The sequence below is a fragment of the Manis javanica genome, chromosome 10 (genome assembly GCF_040802235.1).
Source record: "Manis javanica isolate MJ-LG chromosome 10, MJ_LKY, whole genome shotgun sequence".
NCBI lineage: Eukaryota > Metazoa > Chordata > Mammalia > Pholidota > Manidae > Manis > Manis javanica.
This window is the reverse complement of record NC_133165.1, coordinates 4579069-4605706: the sequence shown is the minus strand read 5'-3', so window position 1 is coordinate 4605706 and position 26638 is coordinate 4579069. Positions and strand designations below refer to the sequence as shown.

Genomic DNA, 26638 nt, shown 5'->3' with positions numbered 1-26638 from the left:
CTGTGGAGCCTTGATCATGTGATCTAGTCTCACTAAGACTCTGTTTGTCTATCAGCAAAGCATTAGCTTTCAAATTGGGACCTGAATGCGCTGTGCAGATAGCAAGCAGAGGGGGCAGGAAGCTGAGACCTGGGCAGGGGAGTCCAACAAAGGGGGCAGAGGGCAATGCCAACTGTGCCAGGACAAGCTGACCAGCCACACAACCAAGGCTGATCATTTTTACCCAAAATAGGATGGATATTTTAGCACCTCTTTCATGCACAGCATTGGACCCAGGCACTGGGGGATTACAAGCGTGAAATATGACCTGGTCCCACCCTCAGAGGGCTCATGATCTAGAACAGAAGATCGAACATAAGCTGACTGACATGGTAGTAGGACAGAGCCAGACTGGGTTGCCAGCAATTGCCTTGCCCAGGATGCATGTGAAAAGTCAGACCCTTGGGATTTAGCAAAGACCCAGTGAACCAGGATCCCTGGACAGGGGTTTCAGGAAACTGAATTTCATCAAGCTTCCCAGGAATAACTTAAACACACCAACACTGAGAGCCACTGACTTGCACTTCAGAGAAGGAAGGATCAGCAAATCTGTGGTGACAGAGGCTTCATGGAGGAAAGATTCTGGAGCCAAGCCCAAGGACACACCAATGACAACATCTGGGGAGAAAGCACTGGGCAATGCAGAGCAAGGGGCGTGAGACCCAGAGGTGAAACCACAACCTGACAGTGAGATAATGTGCATCATATGTTGGGACCGCCTGTCAGGTTTCTGCTGGAAAATAAGAGACTATCAGGTTGGATATGTGATTATCTGTCTTTCAAATGCATCTACCTCTCTCCATCCCCACTGCCGATAGCCCATTCCCAGGTACCATCATCTCCTGCCTGAATAACAGCAGCAGCCTCCTGAACGATCCCCTGGTGCCATATTTGTACTCTTCCCCCACCCTGCCATCTCTTATCCTCAGAGTAGCCAGTGTGACCTTCTAAAGACAAAAATTAAACTGAACAATGACTAACACCTACCACCAACAATTAAATATCCCCAACCTTAGCTCCTAGAATAAAATTGCATCCCTTAACAAGACCTTCAGTGCCCTCCAGGGCCTGTCCTTCCCCCAACTCATACCAGCTACTCTGCACACCTCTCTATCCTCAAGAATGCCACCTCCTTAGAGAGGCTCTCCTCATCACCAACCTACCTAAAGCATGCCCCAACCGTTTCTCTTGGGGCAATTATCAGAATCTGTACATTCTCTCTTGCCTAAATTTGCCTCTATGGTGTCTGTCTCCCCCTTCATACTGCAAGTTCCAGGAGGGGAGCTGGAAATCTGTCTCGGTCATCACTGAATTCCAGCACCTGTAATACATAGAGTATGAGAGAGATGCAACAAGCATTTTCTGAATCCTTAAAAAAAATGTATCAGTTGTGGGAGGCCTTGAATGCAAGCCAAAGAGAAGGGCAAAATACCCAAAACTTCACATCAGAAGCACTCAGCATGATTAAAGAAGTTCCTGTGTTATCTGAGAAGAATCCCCAAATTTCAAAGATAATAATAGTAAAGTAAATTTCAAGAGTGGATCTAAATTCACCAACCCTGGTGCAAGCTGAAAATTACCATCCCAGCTGTAGAAATGTCAATTCAAACTTCATTTACAAAACTATTTCAGGCTCTGATTGCTAAATTATTATTTCATATGAGAATGAGCATTATCTGGATAAAAAGCAATGGCAAAAGTAAAAAATTCAATTTATTCAACATCCCCCTCCTTGAAAAAAAAATATCTTAACATTAAAAGTTACTTCAGATAATTGCATATATAAATATCACTTAGTGAAGCTCTTATGTATAAAATGTAATTATTACTCAAGGAAAATCAATGGTGGTGAATGATAAAATCCATGATCTGGGTCTTTCTACTGAGCACAAATGTATCAGTGCTTTGACTGTGGTTTCTGTGCTTTTTAATTGAAAATGATCTCTAACTAGAGATGAATTGCAACACACGGATGGAGTGGCCAACGGCAGATAGAGATGTGATAACCACCAAACTCTCTGGCACTGTGGGAAGGTCAAAGCGGGAGCCATTCTCCCCCCACATCACTCCCTGCTCCCTCACACTCATGGGCTGAGTGCTTGCTCTGCGCTCAGTAGCTGCAAACAAGACAGATACACTTCCTGCCGATGGACATGAGCAGACAAGTGAGTAAATGAGATAATGACAGACTGTGATACATGCGATGAAGGAAATAAACAGCAGTGTGACCAGAGAGGCCCCTGTAGATGGGGAGGCCTCCCAGAGACAGGGACAAAGCAGACCAGACGGAGTGGTGAGGAGCCACACATGGAAAGATGGGGAACGGAGAAGAAGGGAAGGCACCCAAGAGCGGCTAGGAGATGGTCAGTGCCCAAGGGCTGGAGAGGGGTCGGTCTAGGATCATTTTACTGTTGGGGCTGTCCATCACCTTGATCCTCCATCATCATTTCTGAGGTCCTTCAGTCGGTCCAACCCCGGAAGCCCAGAAAGCAAAAGCTACCAAGTATGAGGAACGGAATGTTGGCATCCTACCCCACAGCATGATGTTATTTGGAGGTCAGCCTCTTGGAGATGATTAGTTCATGAGGGTGGAGCCCTCATGAATGGGATTAGTGCCCTTATAAAAGAGGCCCCAAAGAGCTCCCTCACCCATTCCACCATGTGAGCAAGCAGCAAGAAGACAGCTGTCTATGAACTTGGAGACACCAAGTCTTCCAGCACCTTGATCTTGAACTTCCAGCCTCCATAACAGTGAGAAATAAATTCTGTTGTTTATAAGTCACCCAGTCTATGCTATTTTGTTATAGCAGAACCCAAACACACTAAGAGAGTATCTAATTCCAAATGGACCACCTGCAAGGTTAGCTTTTGTCTTGAACATTCCCTACCCCATTTCTGCTATTCAGTAATGCCATAAACCAACCCAAGCAGCCACCAACCACCCAGAGGTTGTGACTCTTTGCCATCGGCCCACAGGCTCCAGGAACATGCTGCCTCCAGGAGACCATAGGGGAGTGTGGGCGGGGGAACACATGTCAAAGACCTCCTGTCCACTACTTCCCTCATCCGGGTGACCATAGCATGTGCTATCAGCTCACCCATGCCCTTCCAAGCAGGGCCTTTCAGATACAAACCTTGGGCACCTACCCAAAACCCATCCACACCTCCAGAGTAATGTATCACTGCCAAGTTCAGTGCATGTGTAAAGAAAGCAGCAATACTTCTAGCTCTCGGTTCTCTCATGTTTTCCCCGACACAGGCAAGTCAGGATCTGACAACTCTCCTTTGACATACAAATCAAGTGTCTGCTCAAGGTCACGTATTTTGCAGATTCTAATGGCAAGACTGGAACCCAAACATCTTGATTTGGGGAGCAAGGTGTTCAGTGATGACAGGGTCTACCAAGGAGATGGCACAGAATTATTTGGAAAGAAAGCATATTAAGAGTTCAGGCTCTGCTTCCTTTTGGAGCTCTGACGAGGACTCACCTCCCAGCCTTAGGACACAAAGGCCCATAACCTAGGCGAAAGGAGAACATGTATCATGAACATTGCACTGGGGCCCCAAGTCTCCTGCTCCATCGTGAAGTGAATCACCTCACTCACAAGTCTTTACAAAGCTGTTTATTGAGAGGGCTGTTTATCTCTGCCCTTCTGAAATCCCTCTATTTTCTTTCCCTTTTTTTCTTTTTCCCTCTTCCACTGTCTCTTTTGGAACATCCACAAATGAGATAAGGTGATTAATTTTTTATTTTGGCTACTGTTGCAGAAATACCTTCCTCCGAAACACTGGTGTGAAAGGGAAAGATTTAATCAGTCTCTAGTGTGGTTACCTTGTGTGTTCAAGAAGATCTCCGGTATAAGGGAAAGTTTTTAAACATTAAACTTTAATGAGCAGAGCTGGCAAACATATTGCTGTGTCAACACTCAGTTTGGCCTCACTGGGGAGAAACCTGGGCTGGCCTATCAATCGCCCCAGATCGGCACTGTCATCACTCTCAGCTCTTATTATATTTTTCCAACCTGGTGTACATGGGGAAATACTCTGTTAACTCAGTCAGCACCAGGAAACCCAGTGGGGTAAGGACTTTGCCAAGTTTTGCTAGGCTGATGGAGGAAAGTGTTTTTTTGTGCTTCAAGGTAGGAGTTCATTCTGTCTAAGTCATCACACCTTAGATGGCAGATAGTTCTTATTGCAAGACAAGAAAAAAAACACGGAGGGAGGAGGGGAGGTTGTCTTGAAGATCAGAGCACCAGTGAAAGCAAAGTCTTGGGGCTCTGAGTTTCAAGAATCATGTAGGCTAGGAGTCAGCACACATTTTCTGTAAAGGACTATACAGCCTCTGTCACACCCACGCACCTCTGCTATTGTACCATGAAAGCAGCCAAAGTCGATGCACAAATGCATGGATACAGCAGTATTTCAATAAAAATTTATTCATAAAAACAGGTAGTTGACCAGATATGGCCCATGGGCCATAGTGTACCAACTCCAGATTTAGATCCAGGCTCAAAAGAAGCAAATAGGATCCCACAGTGAATATGGAGAAAATCAAGATCAACTTTCTCTTCCCATTAAAGGTCACTGCTTGGAGGTCAGAAGAAAAGGGCCAAGTTCTTACTTCACTTTGATGGCTGATGGTTTAGTGGAAGACGGTAAATGCCATTTTATCCAAACGGCTCACCCATTAAACAAAAAAAAAAACACAGGTGTGACCCTCGGGTCACAGGACCTTTGCACATGCATATACCCCCTCTACTTAAAACATTCTTTGCTCCACTAAATCCTCTTCATTTGTAGGTCCCAGCTAAGATTATATCCTTCAGAGAAGACCTGCTTAGTGCCTCCCACTCTGCCATCACTGGGCACCCTGTACTTTTTGCTTTTATTGCAATTGTGTGTTAATGTGACCATTTCTCTTCCCGCTTTGGATTGCAAACTCCATGAAATCACACTTAGCACAGAAAACATAGCACAGGGCCTGGCCTGTAGGAAGTTTTAAGTGACTAGGCATTAAATAAATGGGCATGAAAAGTTTTCATTAGAATTGGAAAACACGACTTCTATGACCTTTGAGTTCCCCTCACCCAACAAATTCTTACTCAAACCCTCAGTACCTGCAGAGAGAGAAGAGGGTCGTGCTGGGATTCCCCTACTCAGTCCTGCAGCAGCACCCCTTGTAAGGCTCACTGAGACAGATTTCCCGGCCCACACCCAGAATTTGTGAGTCAGTAGGTCTGGAATGCAGCCCAAGAATTTGAAGTTCCAACCAGCTCCCGGAATGACACTAGTGTGGCTTGTCCAGGGACCACACTACAATCTCAACACCAGCCAAACATCAGAACCACCAGCGAATCTTTAAAAGATACTGGTGTCAGGGTCCCACCCCAGACCAATGATATCTGTAAGGACAGGGCAAGAACATCATTGCTGATGTTTGAGTAGGATTTTTTGTTGTTGTTTCTGTTTTGTTTTGTTTTTAAACTTCATGGGTGATTCTAATTTGCAGCCAGGCTTGAGAACTGGGTACAGGATGTTTATAGTGCAAGAGCTCTAGGGGCCGAAGCGGTTGGGCCTGCAGCGGCAGCTGGAGAAGTGCTGGGCCATCCATCCCCCCAGGGTCCAGCTCAGGGCTGCAGACACAGCCCCTGGGGCTATCCAAAAGACAGGAGAATACCAGGCAAACCTCAGTGTGGATACGTGTTGAAAGCAGCTTTTCATCTATTTTCATTAGTGGAAGAATTCCACTGTATAAATATACTACAGTGTTTTTCCCCACTCCCTGTCGATGACTTGGGGCTGTGACTAGCGCTGCTTATAAACGTTCTAGTACACATCCTTTGGTGAACACATGCATGCATTTCTTGTGGCGCAAAAGAAGCTGGTTACAAAAGAATGCATGCTGTGTGATTCCATTCAGATGGACTTCAAAACCGGCAAAATTTACCTATGGCATTTGCAATCAGACTGCAATGGGTGACTGCTGAGGGGAGGACAGCTCGGGGTGATGATATCCCTGATATGTTCAGTCTATGGTAATTTTTCTAGCTGTACACTTGAGATTGGTTGCTTTTCCGTATGCATATTATGCATTGCTTTTTAAAAAAAAGCTTATTAAAAATAAAAACACGCAGTGAAGGCAGATGCACTGCCAGCCCACGGCCTGCAGGAGGCAAAGCGGGCTCATAAACCCTGCTCTGCAGCTCCTAGCTCGGGTCTGGAATCTGGCCGGGCCTCCTTGAAGTTTCAGGGCTGTCTGAAGAGCAGCAGATGCTCTGAGCTCACAGGCGGGGGTGCCCAGAGGAGCCAGGGTCGGGCCGAGACACACTGCCTCCCCCAGAACTCCGCTCAGCCCCACAGCCAGCTGGGGTTCTCAGAAGCTCTCAGCATCCTGAAGCAATTCTACCTGAAAGAGCTCAGGAGAGCAATGCTGGGTTCCCAGCGCGCTTCTCCTCACCACTTCCCTGGGGCCCCACACACAGAGGGAGGGGCACTGTGGTTGAGAGCAGGAACCTGGGTTCAAGTCCTGGCTCCGCGTTTGCTAGCAAGGCAACTGAATAAGCACTCAACCGCCCTGTCCTGTTCTCATGGGGTTGCAGTGTCTGGCTCAGAGTGTCATCAGGAGCTATAATTCCTACCAAACTGAACTCGACAACACCAACAGAGAGGGCCTCCCTCCTCCACACAGGACCGAGCGATCACAGGGAGGTGGTAGGAATCCATCTCCTCAGACTCATCCAGCTCTTTCACGTGGAGAAGCTAAGGAGCAGTTCATGCCAGGCCAGTGGCTGCAGCTCACAGACTTGGAATCTGAGAGCTGGTGGCTGAAGTCAGCCTGCTGGCAGCACCAAGATCAACAGTAGGCAGAAACAAAAGCCCAGGCCTGGGTGTGACCTTCCAGGTGCTCCGGGCTGTGAGATGTCCTAGGATTCAGCACGTACAGCGCTAAGAAGGATAGCAGCTACCAGGAGCACCCGGTCTGACGCAGGGAAGACTGTGATTTGGGGACTCAGACTGAGTTCCGCATTCCAGCTCTGACACCGGAGTAGCTGCATGACCTTGAGAAAGCTACTTGACCTCTCAGCATCTATTTCACGTGGAAATCATCCATCTTGTAGGATTGATATGAGAGCCAAGGGTATCGCATGTCAGGCACAATGAGCTCATAATAGAGCTCAGGGTATGCTGGTTCCCCTCTATCCAGGTATGGTGGGTCTCAGCTCATGAGATAATAACAACAGCAACAATAATAACAGTTAATACGTGAGGACTTACTGCATAGCATGACAGCCCTGAGTAGGCACCATTGTCCCCATTTTACAGATAAGGAAACTGAGTCCTAAGACAAGGAAAGATAAGGACACCGTCTTGCCCAAGGTCACACAGCCATTTAGGGCTAAGTGTTGGATTTGAATCTAAGTCTATCTAGTTTCAGAACTGTGCTTTTAACCCTCCTGACTATATTAGAACTTAAGCCACTGTCTCAGACACCAACACTCAGAGGCAAGCCCTGGACATCAAGGATGTTTACACCCAATTCCTTGCCCTCTGTCCTCCTCCCAAGAAAGCTAACACCTCTACTCACTCCATGGTCCCTGACTCTTCACCTTAAGCACATAGTTGAGAATAGTCAAGGGAGAAGATAGAGAAGTTCAAGGAAGAAAACTGCAGGAGGCAGCCAGTGACCTGGACTCCCATAATTCAGAATGCATCTACCTTCTCCCTGTTGTGCCCACAGAGCTCCAGTGTCACCCAGAGCTGGAAATCAGGTCTGTCTCTGCCACTAAGAAACAGTGTGACTTCAGGCAAGTTAGGCGAGCCTTTGTACTGTGGTTCATCTATGAAAATGCAAATAATGCTGAAAAATGGAAACTACCAGAATATGTCCTTGCAAGGACTAAATGAAATAATGTGTTTGACATGCCTGGCAGAGTACTGACATGTAAATCAGCACCCAAGTTTCATAGTATATTATACATCATCATAAGTTATTACATCATAAGCATCATCCTCATTAGCAACATCATCCATTATCATCACCACCAACATCATCCATCATGCTCACCGTCATCCCTTCAGAGGGGGAAGGTGCACATCAAAGGCAGAGCACACCACGGACAAGGAGAGCTGTGATAAAGCTTCCCTCGTCTGTAGCACAGACCTGAGCTTCAGCATCTTGGAAGGCGTTAAGAATTATCCTTGTGTTGCTCCTGAGACTCCATGGGCCATTTCTCAAGCACACAAGAGAATCCCAGAGATAGGAATGTAGGCTCTAATGCCGCTATATCCCCAGAACACAACTTCGGGACCTCCCAGGACAGGAACCAGGCTCAGCCCTCTAGACCTGAGTTTCCAGAAGAGAGAAGGGTCCAAGTCCACCTTAGACTTAGGTTCCACCCAACAATCCAGAGTAGCTTTCAGGTTCTGCAAGATCTGTAACTCTCACACCATCTCTGGCTCCCTCCTCCTTTCTCCCATTTTTCCACATCATTCCCTCATTTTTTATAAATAAATAAATAAGCATCTTCTCCTTCCCAGGCCCTGTGTGAGGAACTCGAGAGATAACAGAGAACAAAGCGGTCCTTATCCCCACTGTCAGGAAGCCTTCAGTCAGGCGGTTGGACACCACACAGACAATTATAATGGTAGTTACAGCTGCAATGGGTTCGAGGGAAAAAACACAGGGAGCTTTGACAGCATGTCACGTGGAGCCTGACCTAGTCAGAGCACTCCAAGAAAGCTTCCTGGAGGAAGTGACACTCCAGCTGAGTCCTGAACAATGAATGTGAAGTCTCACAGTGAAGGGACAGGGAGAGTTGGGGAAAAGATTCTGGGAAGAATAAAATTGAGCAAAGGCCTGGAGGCATTTTTGGGGATCTGAATCCCCCCTGAGGCAAGAGATTTGGGGATGAAGGAACAGGTATGAGATAAGGCTGACAAGATAGATAGAGTTCTGACCTTAGTGGGTCTCTTAAGCCAAGTGAACGAGTCTTGGATTGTATTCTTACATCCCTGGAAGCCATTCAAGACAAATTTAAGTCAAAAGAAAAAAAAAATACCTGAGTCCTACCAATGCTTGCTTCTTGCTCAGAAATGAGAAAGAAGGTCACTGAGTCTTGGCCAATGTCTCCTCTATCTCCTGGGGCCAATCCCAGTGAAAACTGAAGTGGACTCAGTCTCAGAGACAGAGACAGGGAGGGAACAGACAGCCTGGCCAAGCTGACTGGGGAAGACCGAGGCACTGCAGGCACTTCCCTGAGCAGGGCATGGTTCCCTCCAAATCAAAAAGATATGACAGATAGCTGGCAGTTGGGCATCCTAAGCACCTGCTGCCATCTGCCCAGACCTTCTTTCCTCCAGCTTCCCCGTCTGCCCATGCCAGAAAGTCCTCCTTAAATAGTTCACTCTCAGCAACGATGGAGCTGAGTCCTGATGCCAGCTAGGAATGCAGGCCCTCTGGTCCCCAGGCTCCTCTCCCCTGGCTCAGGAGATAAGACACTCAAGCTGGAGGTCAGATGGAGAACAAGAAGCTTCGTGGAGTCCCTTCGTCCCTTCTCCAAATGCTCTCTCCATCATGGGTAGTTTCAGGGAGTAGGGTGACCCTGGATGGGACTCAAAGGTTAACCTGAGTCACTCTGACAGCCTTACAGTCAAGTCTCTATCACTGGGACTTCCCAGGGGGGAGGCGGTCTGCATTGCGGAGCATTTTTATAGGGTTTTAAGTGTTATTACTTTAAAGAATGACTGGAATAAAACAGTTCTTAGAAGAAGTGCTTCAGGGGAGAGAAAAGAATTGTCAAAATTAGAATAAATTATTGGGGATCAGGGAGAAGGGAAACTAGCTCATACTGAATTTCTGCGAGGAGCTGGGTACTTTTCATGTGTTACCTCTTTCAATTCTTACAATTATTCCATGACAGAGGTAGAATCATCATCTCCATTTTCCAGATGGAGAAAATGAGGTCCAAAGGATAGTAATATCCCTAACGTCACAGTGTTAAGTGACAGAGAAGGAACCTGAACACAAATTCTATCTCAGTCCCTGACCCATGTTCATTCTTGTGTTTCCACATGGGGTGCACATTCACAAGCACATCTAAAATTCTTGGCAGCATTTAGGGAAACTACTAAACTCATTCAAAGGTCCTGGGACCTCCCAGCGAAAAACCTAGGCTTCAGAGTCAGACTGGTGGGCAAGTTACTTAACTCCGTAAGCTTCCATTTCTTCATCTGTGAACTCCCTTCTTGAGTTATAATGAGGAATGAATGTTAAAATCTATATAAGTCCCTGATTAAGGTACCTGCCATTTGGTATGTGCTCAATATTTGTAATGTCATCATTATGACTAAGCACATCAGTGTACACTCCAGTTACGGCCCCCCCCCCACCAAGGATCCCCACTCGTGGTAGTCACACCCTCATGTAATCCTCTCCATTTAAGTGTGGGCTGAACTTACTGCTTCTAATGAAAGGAATAAAAAAGAAGCAATGAGATGTCACTTCCAAAGTTGGGTTACAAAAACCTATAGCTTCAGTCTTAGGTGCCGTCTCTCACTAAGGGAAGCTGGGACCCTGTAGAGAGGCCCATGCGTAAGGAATGAACCTCTCCAGCCAGCAGCCAGCAAAGACCTGAGGCTCTCGGTTCGACCAGCCTCATGCATGTGTTTAGAAACTGTCCCTCCCCAGCCAAGCCTCAAGTTGACTGCAGCTCCAGCTGACATTTGGATTGCAGTCTGTGAGAAATCTGGAGGTGAATCACTAAGTCCCTGTGCAACTCCTGGCCCACAGAAACCATGAAATAATAAATGTTTGTTGTTTCAAGCCACTGAGTTTGGGGTGATTTGTTACACAGCAATAGATAACTAATATGCTCATCCATATTTGTATTCATTCAACAGGCCTTTGCTTTATCAGCAGATCAGAAAGTAAATGTCAGCTCCAGTCTCATCTGGAGCATTATGAAAGACAAACTGGAATATCCAAAAGTAGTGAGGTTTGCTGTATTTCACTCTTCAAAACATGGAGTTTGACAGCCAGGACGGCCATATAGACAGGAAGCTGTCAGTCCACAAGATTAGATCTGAAAGGTGTGGAAGCCAGAGACAATTAGACTGAAAGAGTCTCAGAGACCTGAAGCGACTCCGCTGTTATAAATAACGGGGAAAACATGCCTCCTGGGGTGAGACGAGCAAGGCTCCTCAAGGGGCATCTGGAGTCACACTGGGGAAAAAGCGACGACCACAGACCAGCAGAGACCCAGGCATCTTCATGGGCTGACGTCGTCTGCCAAGCACATCTGATGGCACTTACATCTCATTTGCCACCCCTGCTATTGGTGCCTCTAGAATGACTCAGGAGAAATGGTGACTATATCCCTTTACACAACCTCAAGTCTTAAAGGACTGAATTCTGGTGAGAAGCACATTCGTGTCACTCCCACCAGTCATGCCTTATAAAATATTTTAATGACTGCCCTCCACGGGGCCACAGACACAAAGGCTCTTACTGGGGTTAAATCTCTGGGACGCTGTTCATGACCAGATTTGATGACTGTGCTAGATGACAGGCTGGATCTGCCCCATAGAGCGACTTCTCAGAGAAAATCGAAAGCAGAGAATTGAAAAAGCGTCGTCTGACCACAAGCTGCTTACAGTCCCCAAAGAACAATGAGTCTTGCCTTTTGTTTGCCCTTCAGGTCCTTGAGAATATTCCTTCTTCTGGGTGCACTAAGGCCAAAGACATGCTCCTTACTCCTAGGAAAACCTACTCACCCAGAGGTCTCTGAAGGCGCAGCACGTGCCAGGATGGCCTGCTCTGTGCACGGCAGTGACACATTTAGAAGCAGGATTGGCCTCATGGCCCCAAACCTTGCCCTGACCCTTGGCAGCCATCCTTAATGGATCAAGATATTCTTTCCTAATGAACCTGGGCGTGGCCTCAGAACCGGGCTGCACACCACTCTTCCAGGACTGCCCACAGCCCATCAGCTTTAGCCTGGAAAATTAGATTTGAATCACGGGCCTGCTTTGCCTTCCTTCCCGGCCCACACTCTGAGTTGTGCGAGCAGCCCTAGATCTCTTCCCTCCATGGGCTTTGCCCATGAAAAATCGCACTCGCCAGCCAGGCCAGGCTGGGCTCCAAGAGGCAGGAGAAACAGCCACACACACATATCTGCCCTTGCTTCCCCGCACAGGATGGAGCGTGGGACTCCTTCAGCACTCAGGGGTGCTAGGCACAAGAAAGCCATCTGAGCCTACATCCTGAAGCGTGGTCCAAGCTGCTCTGCCCCAGACGCTCCATGGCTCACCTGGACCAAGAGTCGTTTAAGTCCCGGGTCTCTGAAAGAGGTTGGAAAAGGCATTGTGATGATGAAAAGTGACGCCCAATAGGTTTATCATGTGACTCAGCACAGTGAAAATGCTAGTGTAGGATCCTTCCTGGGACAGGGGTCCCTGTCACCTAGTGTGAGAGGGTGACTGCCCCTCCAAAACCCACACACTGAAGTCCTAGACTCCAGTGCCTCGGAATGCAGCTGCATTTGTATAGTCTTCACAGAGGTAATGAAGGTAAAATGAGGTCCTACGGGTGGGCCCTAATCCGATCTGACAGCTGTCCTTGTAAGAAGAGGAGATGAGGACACAGACACAGGGAGGGAATGCCGCCTGCAAGCCGAGCAGAGAGGCCTCCGAAGAGAACAGCCCAGAGACACCTTGCTCTTGGACTTGTGAGTTGTGAGAAAATGCATTTCTGTTGTTTAGGCCACCGAGTCTGTGGTTAGTTTGTTACAGCAGCCTGAGTAAAGTAACATGGAAGCTGACTGAGAAATCTTAGCCTACGTGGTAACATAGTATCTTCCATCACAGAACAGAGTGAGTGGCCATGAGCAAGAAGACACACAGCTGCGTGATAATCACATCCTTGAGAGCTAAGAATGTGTTTCCATGGCACTTGCCATACGGAACAGAACTGTTGAAAGATCCAGGCAAACATGTATGGATGTCAACTATAAGCTAGCTACTGTGCTGGGTTAAGGACGCTGAATTTAAGACCCCGACCGTGTCTTAGATGACACCAGTCTAATGGCGGAGCCAAACACGAGAAGAGAAGTCAACTCAACATGAAAAGTGCTGCCACGGAGGTTGTGTGAACCAATATGAATGTAAAAAAGAACAAACTCTTCTACCACCAATAGTAAGTGTCTTGAATATTTTTAGAATTAATATACTTGTGTAGGACACCAGTCACATGATATGATCATATATGTGGCTAAACTGTCACAAAGGGTAATTTTGCAGTATCTATTGAAATTCAAAATGCTCTCGCCTTTCACTGAGCTGTTCTACCCTCAGGGATATAGTCTACAGGGACTTCCTTGTAGACTATGTGGCAAGGTACATGCACAGTGATATTCTCTGAAATATTATTTCTAAGAGCAAATCAGTGGAAACAACCTTACTATTAAGATCAAACAGATCAAGGCACATGCATATAATGACATATTCTGCAGCCATTGCAAAGAGAGCAATAGAACTGTTCCTACTGATGATATAGACAGAGCTCCAAGAGAAAAGAAGAGAAAAATCAGGCTAAAAGGAGGGTTACACGTAACCACTTTGGTATCAGTATTCACATTCACACACGCAAGCATAGCCGTATATGACTGTTCTAGAAGGAATTCAGGAAGCCATTGGGAAGTAGGACAGACTGGGCTGGAGGAGCAGGGGGATGAGTCATTTTGTACCCTTTTGTCCCATTTGGACTGTCCAACCGAAGTGCATATTTAATGTCATCAGGGATTACCTAGGTGATGGGATCATGGAACATTTTTTTGTTTTCTTCTTTATGCTTGTCTATATTTGGTAGAAATGAAACTGTAGGAGTTGATTTTGTCTACACATGATTATAGGTGGGTGGGGCATTTCTGGATGTGTACCGGGTATGCATGCACCCTTATCTCATCCTCCTTGGGACCGTTAAGGGAGATCAGGAGAAAATCCCCCTCCAATTTCCCCCTGGGGTCAAACACTTTGGCACACATCAGAGCGATTCTACAGAGCATGCCGGGGATTTCTTTTGTGTGTCTCTTGCTGAAAGGAAGCCCAGATCACAAGTCACTCTGAATCTGAGACAGCTTCCACCTCTGGGGAAGACCCTGCCCCCAGAGCCTCTGAGTGGCCCGGTGCCTGGCAGGCCTGAGCATGGAAACCACTTGCCTGGAGAAAGAAGGGCCTGTGGACAGTCCTGCTCCTGGTGGCTGAGCTGGAGAACACAGAGAGCAGAGAAAGGGAAGGACGGTGGATGCTGAGGACCAGTCTCTGCCTCTACATCCGAGTAAAATGCCTGATGCGAGAAAGGCAGCAATTTCAGGCTCAAGAAAACCTAAGGAAACCTAAGCTTTTTCTGTCCACCATGAACACAAGTAACAGAGGTGGAGTGACTCTAAGGAAATAATACCCCACCTGCGGCTGGGCCTCTGGGCTTGGCTCTGGGAGGGGGTACTTCGGAGTCAGAGAGGCCCAATTGCAAACTGCATCTCTCTCCCCTCCTAACTGTGTGGCCTTGGGCAAATCACTGTCTCCGTGCTCACAGTCCTTGTTCTAGGGGAAGAGACTTGGAATGAACATGCTAAGATGCCAATCAAGAGAAAGGATCAAGATTTGACAAATGCCATAAAGGAAATCAAACATATACTGTAATAGAGATTAACAGGAGTCAGGAAGGTCTCTCTGTAAAGGTGACATTTAAACTGTGACTCCATTTTTATGTAGTGGAATAAGCTAAATCTTGCCCATTGTCCCTGGGTCCCAGAAGGAAACAGATGGAGCACTCAAATTTGGATAATTTGAGAAGAATCTAATAAAGGGACTATTTATAAAGGTGTGGGCAGGGGGTGGGAGGAACACAAGAGATAACCTCAGCGCTCTGGGGCTGGTACATGTGGGATTCCAGGCCCTGCCACCACCTCTGAGCCTGAACAGACAGAGGGTTGCCTGATATCTTAGTTTAGAAATGCAGCAGCCCACCAGAGGGAGCAGGGTCTATAAATGCCCCCCCACCTCCTCCTACAACCTGCACTGGCTCCCTACTGCCCAAACCCAACCAGAAGCCAGTGGCATGGAAGCCTCCCAGGGTAGACTGCAGGGTGGAAAAGAACAGAAACTAGATCTGGACAGATAAACAGATGCTATCCATTCCTCCTCTGCATGTCTGAATCTTGGTCTGGCATCTCAGAGTTGATTAGCACTTCTAATCCTGCACTTTTAAGGCCAATGAAAATGACCTCATGTATGTGTTGTGTGTGTCTGTTTAACTTTAAATACTCAACAATTTGCTACAGACAACACTTCTTCATACAAGGGGCTTTCACTGTCTAGAGCTGTAGATGTTCCAGGTAATCAATAATGCTGCCATTCTGACTCCAAATTAAATAACTGCACATTTATTACCCATTACTGGAAGGCGCACCAGGATCTCCACTGCCAGGAGCTCACAGCTTTCCCTCTCTCTGTTAGCCCACTCCAACCCTCTGTCTGCTTGGGTCAGACGCTGTGAATACCATCCCACTTTTAGAAATCTAACTCTCTTTGCTAGTCTAACCTAAATGGGGATGAAAACTGCCAAGGCTCTGAAATTCACTCTGCCAACTGAGCCCCCAGGGATGAGGTAATATTTGGCCATAGAATCGGGGATATTTGGCTGCCTCTTCTATCACCTGCTCCTCCCAGGGAGATGGGGGATGCAGAATTTCAGTTCTATGGGTTGTGAATTCCTTGCTCCCTCCTGACTGACCTGCTGAAGCAAAAAAGAACGGTCACCCAAAAGTAGGTAAGCCACGCTGGACACCATGATGCACGGCAAGAAACAAGGAGAACCACATTTTGGGTTGGGTGAACTGATCTTCCCATCACATCCCTTCTATCTGAGCTGATGAAAAACATCACACTACATGGCGGGGGAAGGACAATAGTGCCTGAGCCAGAAATTCCCTTTAGTGACAAAACACATCATCGTTTTGCAAGTTTGCATCTGAAGGGAGCCCTTTCTGCAATCAGAAAGCTATGATGCATCCACACGTAGCCATAAGGAATTCATCCTGCCACAGAGGCCCATGAGAAGACAGGAGAGTTTGGCATACACATGCACTCTGGCTCCCAGAATATGGAGATTGCAATTAGGGTGACTGTGGATCAAAAACAATCTAGAGGAAATCAGAACTAACCCCATTAGCTGCCCCATCCCTACTCAGCATCTTGTAGATTAGGAGAAACAGCCGGTGCAATTACTTCAATCACTTATGCAAAGTAAGACCGCTTCCCAAATTGGAAATGACAGTCTGGGCCACCTGGTAGGAAAGACAGCCTATCCCCAAGAGAGGGGCTGGAGCATCTCCCTCCCAATCCTTTGGGTCTTTTCTTGGTCATGAGATGATCATAATCAAAATCACTGTCTTCTTCACCGGCACCATTATCATCATCATATCTGTCCGAGTAAACATATTTAGTGGAACTTTTCAGCAGAAATTAGCTCTAGGGCCTGAAGATAAAAAGCAGCCATCGAGTACCCACAGGATGTTAAGAGCTGTTCCTCAAAAAGGTTGTATGGTCAAAGCATATTGTCATCATATTAAAGATGCTGATAAGCTCTGCAGTGAAGAAATCTAATTAATTTTGTTTCCCAAACTTCCAGGACCACACTAACATGGCAGCCATCTTTTTAAAAAACTGCTCTGGGAACTTCATGCTATGAACACCTTACAGAATGAATGTGGGGCACATGGCTCAAAGTCAGTGGTCTCCAACCTTAGCTGTAGTTTGGAATCATTTGGGAAGTTGTCAGAATACTTACACCTGAGTCCCACCTCAGAGCAGGTGAATTGCCCATTTAAGGAGCTGCCAGTGCGTCAGTTTGACTCTGTCATATCCATCTTGAGACTGTACCTAGCACCTCACCACCATTCCCTAAAACAGAGCCAACACTACAAGACACCAACAGGAAATGGACATTTTGCTGAATGGTTCACAGGTCGATGGGACAAAGGAAAATGTTGCACATAACTTTGTGCACAACTTCCCAACAAATCCCTTCAAAGAAATCTCTTTCTCCAAAGTTTTCCTCCAACTGGCAACTGCTTGTGTCTCTTTTCCCTTCTTCCATTGCTCTCTCTGGCTCTCTCTGCCCAATGGCCTTTAAACCTCGATTATCCTACGCAATTCCCTTTAGAAGCCAAGCTTACACAGCCCACCCAGGAAGAGTCCTGCAGGTAGCTGAACTGCAGCACGCCGTCACTCAGATCCCCAGGAGTCCTGTACCTATCCAAAATAATTTATCCAAGTGTATTTTCAAAATCGATAGGCACAAAAACATTAGAAAGTTCAATAGGTACTCTTGTGGCTAGATGGAGAGGCAGACATTTTTCTAAGACCAACTAGGGCTAGACTGAGAAAAGCTAACCAGGAGGGCTGCACGAAGAGGTGAGACTCAGCCACTTTGAGAAAAGGATTCATGTAGAGGGAACAGGAAGAACCTAGAGGTTAAAGGGAGGGTCTGCACAAATCCCAAAGGCTAGGAAAGGAGCTGGGGGAAAAAAGAGGGAGGTAGCAAAGGGTTTGTGCAGTGATAAATCAGTAGGCTTCGATGGAACCAGGGGCAACACCAACCATGAGTCTTGCCCTCAGCATGTGCCAGACACTGCTGTAAACATTTCACTTACCTCATTTCATAAACCCCACAACAACCCCATGAGATGGGACTGCAATCCCAGTGCGTCAGTAGCAGGACTGGGATTTGATTCGAGGCAGTTGTCTTCAGGGTCTATTTGCTTAACCACTGCATTAAAGAGTAATGAGCGAGCACACCAATAAAAACAAGGCCAATTAAGCAGACAGGGACCAGGCTCTGGAGTAATCCAGAATCTTGCTGTCAGAGAAAGGCATTCAGAACAGCTGCATCCGCGTCGCCTTGGAGCTTATAAGAGATGCAGGATCTCAGGTCTCACTCCAGACTTAATCTGTTTCTGCATTTGAACAAGAGCTCCTAGGAGCTTCCCCAACACATTAAAATGTGAGTGGTGCTGGTCTAGAAGTCTGGGGTCAATAATGTAAATCAAACTTGAGAAGGGAGCACTGTGGGTGGAAACAGCAGGTAAGAGCCCCAGTGAGCCACTGGGTATAAATACATTTCCAAAGCCACACACCGCGGGCAGCAGTCATTTCTGACAGTGAACAAAACAGTCATGGCTAAAAGTTCAAGCCGGTTCCAGGTACTAATGGCTCTGCCACCTACTCAAACGTGTGACCCTGGGCAGGTTATGAAACCCCAAGGACTCACTTTCATCATCAAAAAGTGGAAGCAAAGACCAGGTCCTCACTGGGTTGTCAAGAAGATGAAGTAAGAAATTCAATATTTGATGCTTAGCATAGCGCCCATTACACATTAACTCCCCACAAGCACTGACTATGACTATGACAATGTCAAAATTATCACTTCTGGACACTAAGCTGGCTCTGAAAGTCCCAATTATAGTGACAAAGACTGGGGAGCTGGAAGAAGGGGGGCAGGGAAATGCAGAGTGCAGGAGAGCTAAATTTCCTCATCACGCCTGGACAGAGTTCAAAGATGCTGTTCCATTCTTACTTTGACTATTAGAGAAACAAAGGTTACAGCATCCTTTCCAAAGGAGTGAAAGGCAACCACATGTAGAATTAATAACAAGATTCCTACCTTTCAAACCAGCAGGTAAGATAAAAGCAAATCAAACAGAATCTATAGAGCCAGAAGAAAGAGAATAAATGAAGCAACAAGAAAAGTTATTTTTAAGGAGTAATTTTTAAACGACAGGTGATCAAACATATGTATTGTGGCAAATATACTGAACTCCTCTAGTAAAAGGCTAAGATTCGCAGGCTGCGTGAATAAATAAGATCCTTCCATAGGCTATTTCCAAGAGACACTTGCAAGAAAAGGAAATTAAAAAGAAGAGTAACAATGAAAGGATGTGTCCAGGCCCAGGGGCACCAAAGAGAGATGGAAAGCAGCATTGATTTCAGAAAAACCCAAGGCGGAAAGCATTAACTGGGCTCAAGATGGTCATTGTATATTCATAAAAGTTTCAATCCATAACCAACACTAGTCAATAAATAGCCTTTGTGAGTCAAATGACATGGGCTCAAAATATATAAAGCATAAAGTCTGGCCAGTACCAAGAGAAATTGACAGAAATACAGTAGCTCTGGGAGCCCCTAACCAACCCACCTCAGATAAAAAATAAAGGACACGAGGCTCCTGGGTTTAAAATTAATAAGGTTTGTCAGATAGAGAACACCCTTTATAAGTGTCCAAGGGGTATTTCGGGGAAGTTCAGCCCGACTTGCCCATTTATCCACCCGTCCCCCTCTCCAGCCACACATACGATGTGCATTCAGAATCACCCCCATACCAGGTACTACACAAGCTGCTGGGGATCCAGTAGCAAAGATGAGATGCTCATTAGGAATCTTACAGTCCTCTGCCATGTACAAAGGAAAAAAGGTACGGAAGCAAAGTAATTAAAAATGGAGGCATGGTGGTAAACAATGGGATGTGACAGAGTGTAACAGGAATAATGAGGTGTCAGCTGAGCTCTCGGGGTTTCATTCAACAAGACACGCGAAGACAAGTGAGCAAGACATGGTTCTTGAGGAACTTATATTTTAGTAAGAGGGAGTCAAGCGAATAAACATGAGAACGAGAAAAGAATATTATTTCAGTGCTGAGCGCCACGAAGAAGACAAAATAGAGCAACGGAAAAGAGAATGTGTGGAGCAGGAGAGATGCTGTCATTTGGCCAGTCATCAGAGGCTCCTAAAAGGAGGTGGCCTCCGGGATCAGAGGCTGGAAGAGGCAAGGTCAGAGGGTACTGTGGTCAGGATGCTTGGGCATTATTCTTAGAATCCTGAGAAGCCCCTGGATCTTCCTGGGTACTCTGAGCAGGTAACTCCATGTGGACGCCATGGATTCCTTAGGGAGTCAGACACCCTGTAAGCCAGAGCTACCTATGCAGGCAGCCTTGCAGCATCCACAGAGCCTCAGATGGTAAATCCTGCTCTAATTACTCTGGTAATTATAAACTGACACTTGCTGAGCAGGAAGGAGCATTCCTTCTGCTAAAAAATGATTGTTAGGATGCCAGTCCCAGCCTCTCAGACATGGAGGGTAATGCGAACTTACAAACAGCTGGTGAAAGGAGGTAATGCCCAGCCCGATGGGGAGCCCTGAGAAAAGGTGAGGAGTCTGGACACTGGCAAGGAGATGAGTCCGAGCACCCGCACCACCTCTCCGGGTCCTTGAGGCAGCCTCAGAAAGAGCAAACGCTCCCCTCCAGCCAGTCGGACCCAGATCTTAACCCCGGTTCTGCATCCAGTGAGCTGAATCGGCTATTCGCCTGAGAGTAAGGCTCCCCACCTGCTAATGGGCTCAATAATCACCTTACCTGTGGGGGTCCCCTGGCACACAGTAGGTGTCTGAGAAGGGCCAGACCCTTCTCCTCGGGGTCTCCCATGCCTCTTGGTCAGAAGCTCTGGAGGAAGGAGGGAGGAACAGAGAATGGAAGGAAGTGTTACGCTCCCTGCTGATGCTGGACGGGAGTTAACGCGCCCGTGATAGTAAGATTCTCACCTGTGCTCCCTGTGACGGCGAATGACAGGGGCATGAGAACAGTGTATCCGTCAGGACTCAGAGACAGAAAGGCAGGTGATCAAAGGGATGAATCCACTGCGACCTGAAAGGCAGCCTGCCTGCTTTCACCCCTCTGGGAGGTGACGCAAGGATTTACACTAGAGCCAAAGACACGCTTTTTTCTCCCCAAACTGCCCTGAGGGGGGCCATGGGCGTGGCAGGTTTCCAGAACAGACCCCCTCGGGGTTAATCAATCTTCTTGGCCTGGCCACATCTCCCAGTGCCTCTGCCCCCAACTCTGAGCTACGCTTTAGAAATATGCCACTGCCAAGGAGATTTACCCATTTTAAAAGGTCAGACAATTACCGCCATTGGTGTAAATGTGTCCCCAGCTCCGTGCAGCTTCATCAGGAGAGAGGGTCTGGGGGGAGGAAGTGAGGGCTTCAGGAAGTTACTTTCCAGGCAGAGCAGTTAACTGCTTGATACCTGGGAAGCCAGAGACTCCCCGGGGGCAGGACCTAGCTGCCATGTCACCCTAATCACCCTCTTCTCCCTCTCACCTGAGAGGCATCCTGTCTTCAGCTCTCTGGACACCCAGACCCTAGGGACTTGGGTGCCCCCTTTCCAGTTTCACAGAGGATCCCTCTGGGGGAAGAAGGATAAACAACCCCAGATCCAAACCTCAGCCCAGTTATGCAGTCAGTTATAAGACAACAGCAGTCCCCTCCATCACAGACACCAAATAATCTGTTCTGCTAGAAGCTGGTCACTAAACCACTAGGAAGCAAGGAAAACACATTGCCCTTTCCTGATAGGAATTCCCATTTTCTCACACAATTGACTATAAACTTCTTAGCATCCCAAGTTGCTCTGGGGGCCATGTGGGTCCAGGAAAGCCACAGCTGTAGTGAGGTTTAAAAATAATCAGTCACTGCACTAGTGTGGAAAATGCGGATGCCTGTGGGAATCTGGAGAAGCTGCAGGCACAGCAGGAAGAACATAGACGACTGAGATGCACAGACCTTGGTTCAAATCCCAGCTCTGCTACTTGCAAGCTGTGTGATGGTGAACAAGTTACCTCACCTCTCTGTCCCCCATTGAAGAAAAGGAGGGATGACAGGACCTAGTTGAACTAGGTGCTAAGAAGATTTAAGCTGATTCAGGTGTCACCACATAGCTCATAGTTTATATCTGATGAATTATTATTATTATTTAGTCAAGTTGGCTTTGTCAGCCCTGATATATATATACATACATATATACATGTATATATACACACATATATGTATATATATGCATACACATACACACATGGGCATATATAGAAACAGAGACAGAAAAATTGAGTGAGTCAGCCAACCTATTAATAAACCAACTCAAACAAGTGATCCAGCAACTGCATAGACCTTCCAAAGTTCAGAGGTCAGGATGCCACCATGGAAAAGGAGGGTAGATCTGGGACCAGAAATCCCCTGGAGAGGCTGGCCAGGAATGAGGTTTGATCCCTCAAGGTGAGAGGAGCCTGCCCGCGTCCCCTCTCCTTCCCGCCCCTGCCTTCCCCAAGTACAGTGCCCAGGATAGGATGCACTGACCGGGGCTGACGCCCACAGGTGCAGGACGGCACGGTGGTGGGAAACCTGGAGCCGGCCTGCCAGACTTCATATCCCAGCAGACACTGGGGAGACCTTGCCGACACTCAGTTTCCTCTTGTTAAAAAAAGAAAACAATTTTACTGCTCTTCAAAGAGTTAATCACAGAATTACTTACTATTTGACCCAGCAATTCCACTCCAGGGTATCTATCCAAAAGAACTGAAAACAGGCGTTCAAACAAATACTTGTACATGCATGTTAACAGCAGCATTATTCATAATAACCAAAAAGTAGTTACAACCCAAATGAATGGATAAACAAGTATGGTCCATCCATACAATGAATCTGTATTCAGCCAGAAAAGGAATGAAGTTCTGACGCATGCTGCAGCGTGTTTGAGTCTCATAAACATTGGGCTCGGTGAAGGAAATCAGGCACAAAAGGCCACCTACTGCATAATTTCACTCATATAAAATTTCAGAATAGGCAAATCCAGAGAGACAGAAAGCAGATGAGTGGTTTCCAGGGGCTGGCAGAATGGGGAAAGGGGAGTGAGTGCTAATGGAGTTACCCTTTGGGGTGATGAAAATGTTTAGAGGTGGTGGTTGCACAACATAGTATTTGTACCAAATGCCAATTGTTCGCTTAGAAGCGGCTTGTTTTATGTTATGTGAATCTCATCTCAATAAATTACTTGAAAAACACACACACACAATTACTCAAATTCTTCTACTCGTAACAGCAGCCAACAGCAGGAGCCTGGGGAGGGTACTCCAATGGACAGTGACACTGGCAGGAGCAGAGGGGACAGTGGGAGCACAGAGCACACTCTAACCACCACTCAAATGACACACACCACAAAGTCAGCCTCCCCACAAAGGCTCCTTCACCACTTAACCATCTCCAGTCCACCCAAGGGCCAGCCATGTGCCTCTCCAAAACCATCACACAGGAAATTTATATGTGTAATAAAAAGCTGCTATCTTGACACTAATCTTAGGGAAAAAAATTTCTTATATTTGTATTAATTTTCCTTCCTGGGTTTTAATTGAAGAAAGGGTACAGCATCACAAGGGAAATAAAACCTTACTTCATCTAACCAAGGGCCATGTGGCTTCATTAGAAATTACATTATTTCCTCGTTAAGCAACAATAATAATGTAGAGTTGGAATCAATAAAAAAAAAAGTGCATTGCCCCAAGGTATAGATCCATTTGGTTCAATTATATTCTTACATGGCCCAGCTCTGGTGGCTCCAGTGCTAATAAAAATGTAGCACGATGCTGGAAAATGTGGCTTCCTTCACTTACCTTCAAATCAGAATGATGAAATAGAAATGGTTCCCACCCACACAACCACTATCACTGTTTCTAATAAAAACTTCTAACCACCCACCCACACCCTGGCAAAACTGATTTCATTCTGAGAGTTTGTACATCAAAGGTGCCAGTAGGTTCCATGTCACCAGCTTCCTTTTAACAATTAGTAGTGACTGTTCTGCTCAAGGGCTGAACTGTGCTGTGATTGATTATAGATGTCTGCCTTGGGCACAGATTGAAGTACTGGTGGTAAGTATCTGCCAGTTATGCCCTGGAGCCCCTTCGACTGGGAGGCGAGGTTAAGAAATCGATAGGCTATTAGCTCTGGTGATGCCCACCCCTCTTCTTAGCCATGCTCCCTGGATGGCTGGGCTGGGTCTGCATAGTAATAGAGTACATGACACATTTTTACCTCCTTCATGTCTACCAGACTTAACAAAAACCCTTAATCAAAACAAAATGAGTACTTACTTGATCCTCGACCAGGCTGTATGGCAGGGACAGTAGATCCTGCATAAAAAAATACAAAGACAAGAAATGTTGGGTTTCACATTAAACCAACTGCTTTTCCTTTGTTTTTCTCTTAGGCAAAGTAACTACATTCCTTGGACAGAAATACTTGATACATTCATTCCAAAAATGTTCATTGAGTGCCTAACATGTACCAAGTACATCATTGTAGGCGTTGAGTTTTTAGCAATAAACGAAATGGCAAGTTCCTACTATGGGATGGAAGGGAGAGGAGGCAGAACATAGCAAATAAGGAAGGTAATGAACAATAATTGAAGATAATATCAAACTGTGTTAAGACCAAACATGATCACAAGATGGGTTATGGGATTATTTGGGTGCTCCTTCAGAGTGAGGGTCAGAGAGGACTGAGAGCTGAATGACAGGAAGAAGCTGGACACATTGACGTATGCATTTTCAGTGCAGGGACAGCAGGTACAAAGGCCCTGAGACAGGTACAAGTGGATAAGAGCCAGCCAGCAAGATGGCTAAGGTGGCTGGGAGTAGTCAAACATCCGGGAGTCAGGCAGAGACCAGATCATATCCAGCCTTGAAGGTCAACATACAGGGTTTGGGTGTTTTTCTAAGCAAGTTGGGAAATTATAAGCATGTTTCTACAGAACCAAAACCCACACCCTTCTCAGCTCAACAGCCCCCAAATAACCCCCATGGAGTGGGCTGACCCACACACATGCTCCACTCGTCCTCAGAATGCCAAGCCAGCTCCCAGCACAGGAAGGGCCCCTGGCTAAGTCAACAGGGAAAATGCAAGTTGCACAGACTCTGTGAAATGCACGTCTCAGGGCCAGCCTCACTCTGAGCCCAGGGCAGCATCCTCCAAGCCAAGAAAACCTTCTCTACCTTTCTCTCTCTGCCTTCAGCTGGCGCTTCTACCCTCGTTCCTATAGGTCCCCAAAGGGAGAGAAGGTATCAAAAGCTCCCCTTTTCCCTGCACGAAGCTCGTATCAGGCCCCTTCACCGTGTGCCTGCGGGAGCCACCAGCACCTTGGACTCCAAGGCAGAGAAATGAGAAAACCCCTCTCCTGGACTGTGCCAGGCTGGTCCCAGCCAGGGCTCTGGGCCCAACAGAGGAGTCAGGGACCTTAACCAAGCCAGCACCTTAAAGACAGAGGGGCTGAATGTCGTTCACTCTTCCCTCCCACCTACAGCCCTTGTCAAGTCTCAGGCTCCTCATCCTGCTTCACAGGGTGGCCGTGGGGGTTACATTAGATGCTATGTGCCTGCTTCACAGACAGCCCTTGGCAAAGTCCTGAGTATTAAGAGCTGTTATTGGCATGTTTGTTATCACTGTTGGTCGAGACCAGGAGTTGAACAATGAGCATGGGCTCCACCAGCCAGCGCAGACCATCCACAGGAAGAAATCCTCACGGCGCATGATCCGAGCCAGAGCCACAATTTGGGGACAGGTAATCCACGCATGGATGCTGGACGTACTCCTCAAGAGCTGCTTCTCCTGCCCCCACCCGACGGCCTTACACCAAGGCCTGCCTGTAGTGTTCTCTCCCATTTGCAAGGAGTAAATCAGAGGGCTTGTCCTGCCTGCCTGTTTAAAACACCCAGACAATGCCCAGCACCCATCTTCTCCCAAGTCAGCCTCCAGAACACTGTCCCACCCGCTCGGGTGAGTCTCAGGTGAGTGTGCGAGGTAGACCTGGGGTCAGCGTTCGGCAGTGGGCGCATGCAGACATGTCCCCTGCAGTCCCAGAACTAAGCGCTGAGGCTCCCCCAGCCTTTCCCCCACCCACTTCCCGTCCCCTCCTTATCTTCAAACCCCCCTCCTATATAGCAAGGCCCCTGACGGCACTTACAGTCTGGCAGACAGTCATCGGAATCACAAAACAACAGTAAGGCTGCACCTGAAGAGCAGTGTCTGAGGCCCCTAACCTTCTCCTTTGCACCCCGGCACCCGGCCTGCCGGTCCAGTCAGCTTTCTGAACAACCACAGCCCCTCCCTGCCTCCCTGGGAGCCCTCTGCAGGGACTCCCACCCCCTTCTCAAAGCTGTGTCCTGCCTCCTTTCTGCCTGCTCTTCCCAAAGCGCTTCTTCCTTGGGCTCACTAGGAATGTGCCCATTCCAGGAGCGCCAGCGTCCTCAAGGCACACATATCTGCCTCTGCGTGCATCTTACTTGCCTTCCCTTGGAAGCGTTCATGATCCCATCCAGACCTCAGTTCTCACCTCCTCTAGGACCCCAGTGTGTGTGTCTAGTCCTGACTGCCCTCCTGCTCTGAGTGGGCATCCCACTGACACTTGAACGCTGCATGGCCTCAGCCACGCTCTCCTCTTTCCACCAGCTGCGCCCCTGCAGCTCCCGGCTCTGAGGACATCCCAGTTCTCCCAGGGCACTGGGCCTGAAGCCGGGGTGCCTCCCTCCCTCACCCCATGTCCAATCCCTGTTGACCCACTGCAGCTGTGTCTCTTGCATTAAACTCTCCTCCCCGTCTGGTTACTGCATAATAATTGCATAATAATAGACTCCTCAAAGGCTTCTGGACAGTCTCTTTG

At 47.3% G+C, this 26638-nt stretch overlaps 1 protein-coding gene across 22 annotated transcripts in view; it reads right to left on the bottom strand.

The window, feature by feature from the left end:
- Positions 1-26638, bottom strand: part of RBFOX1 (RNA binding fox-1 homolog 1) — a 1840194-nt gene that overhangs the window by 1654631 nt on the left and 158925 nt on the right. For all 22 annotated transcript variants that reach the window (XR_012121954.1, XR_012121955.1, XM_073214708.1 and 19 more), the window contains exon 2: positions 24075-24113. Coding sequence is in view for 20 of the 22 variants with exons in the window: in XM_073214708.1 (XP_073070809.1) it covers positions 24075-24113 (39 nt within the window). In the remaining 2 variants the exon portion in view is untranslated. The remainder of the gene's footprint in view (positions 1-24074; positions 24114-26638) is intronic.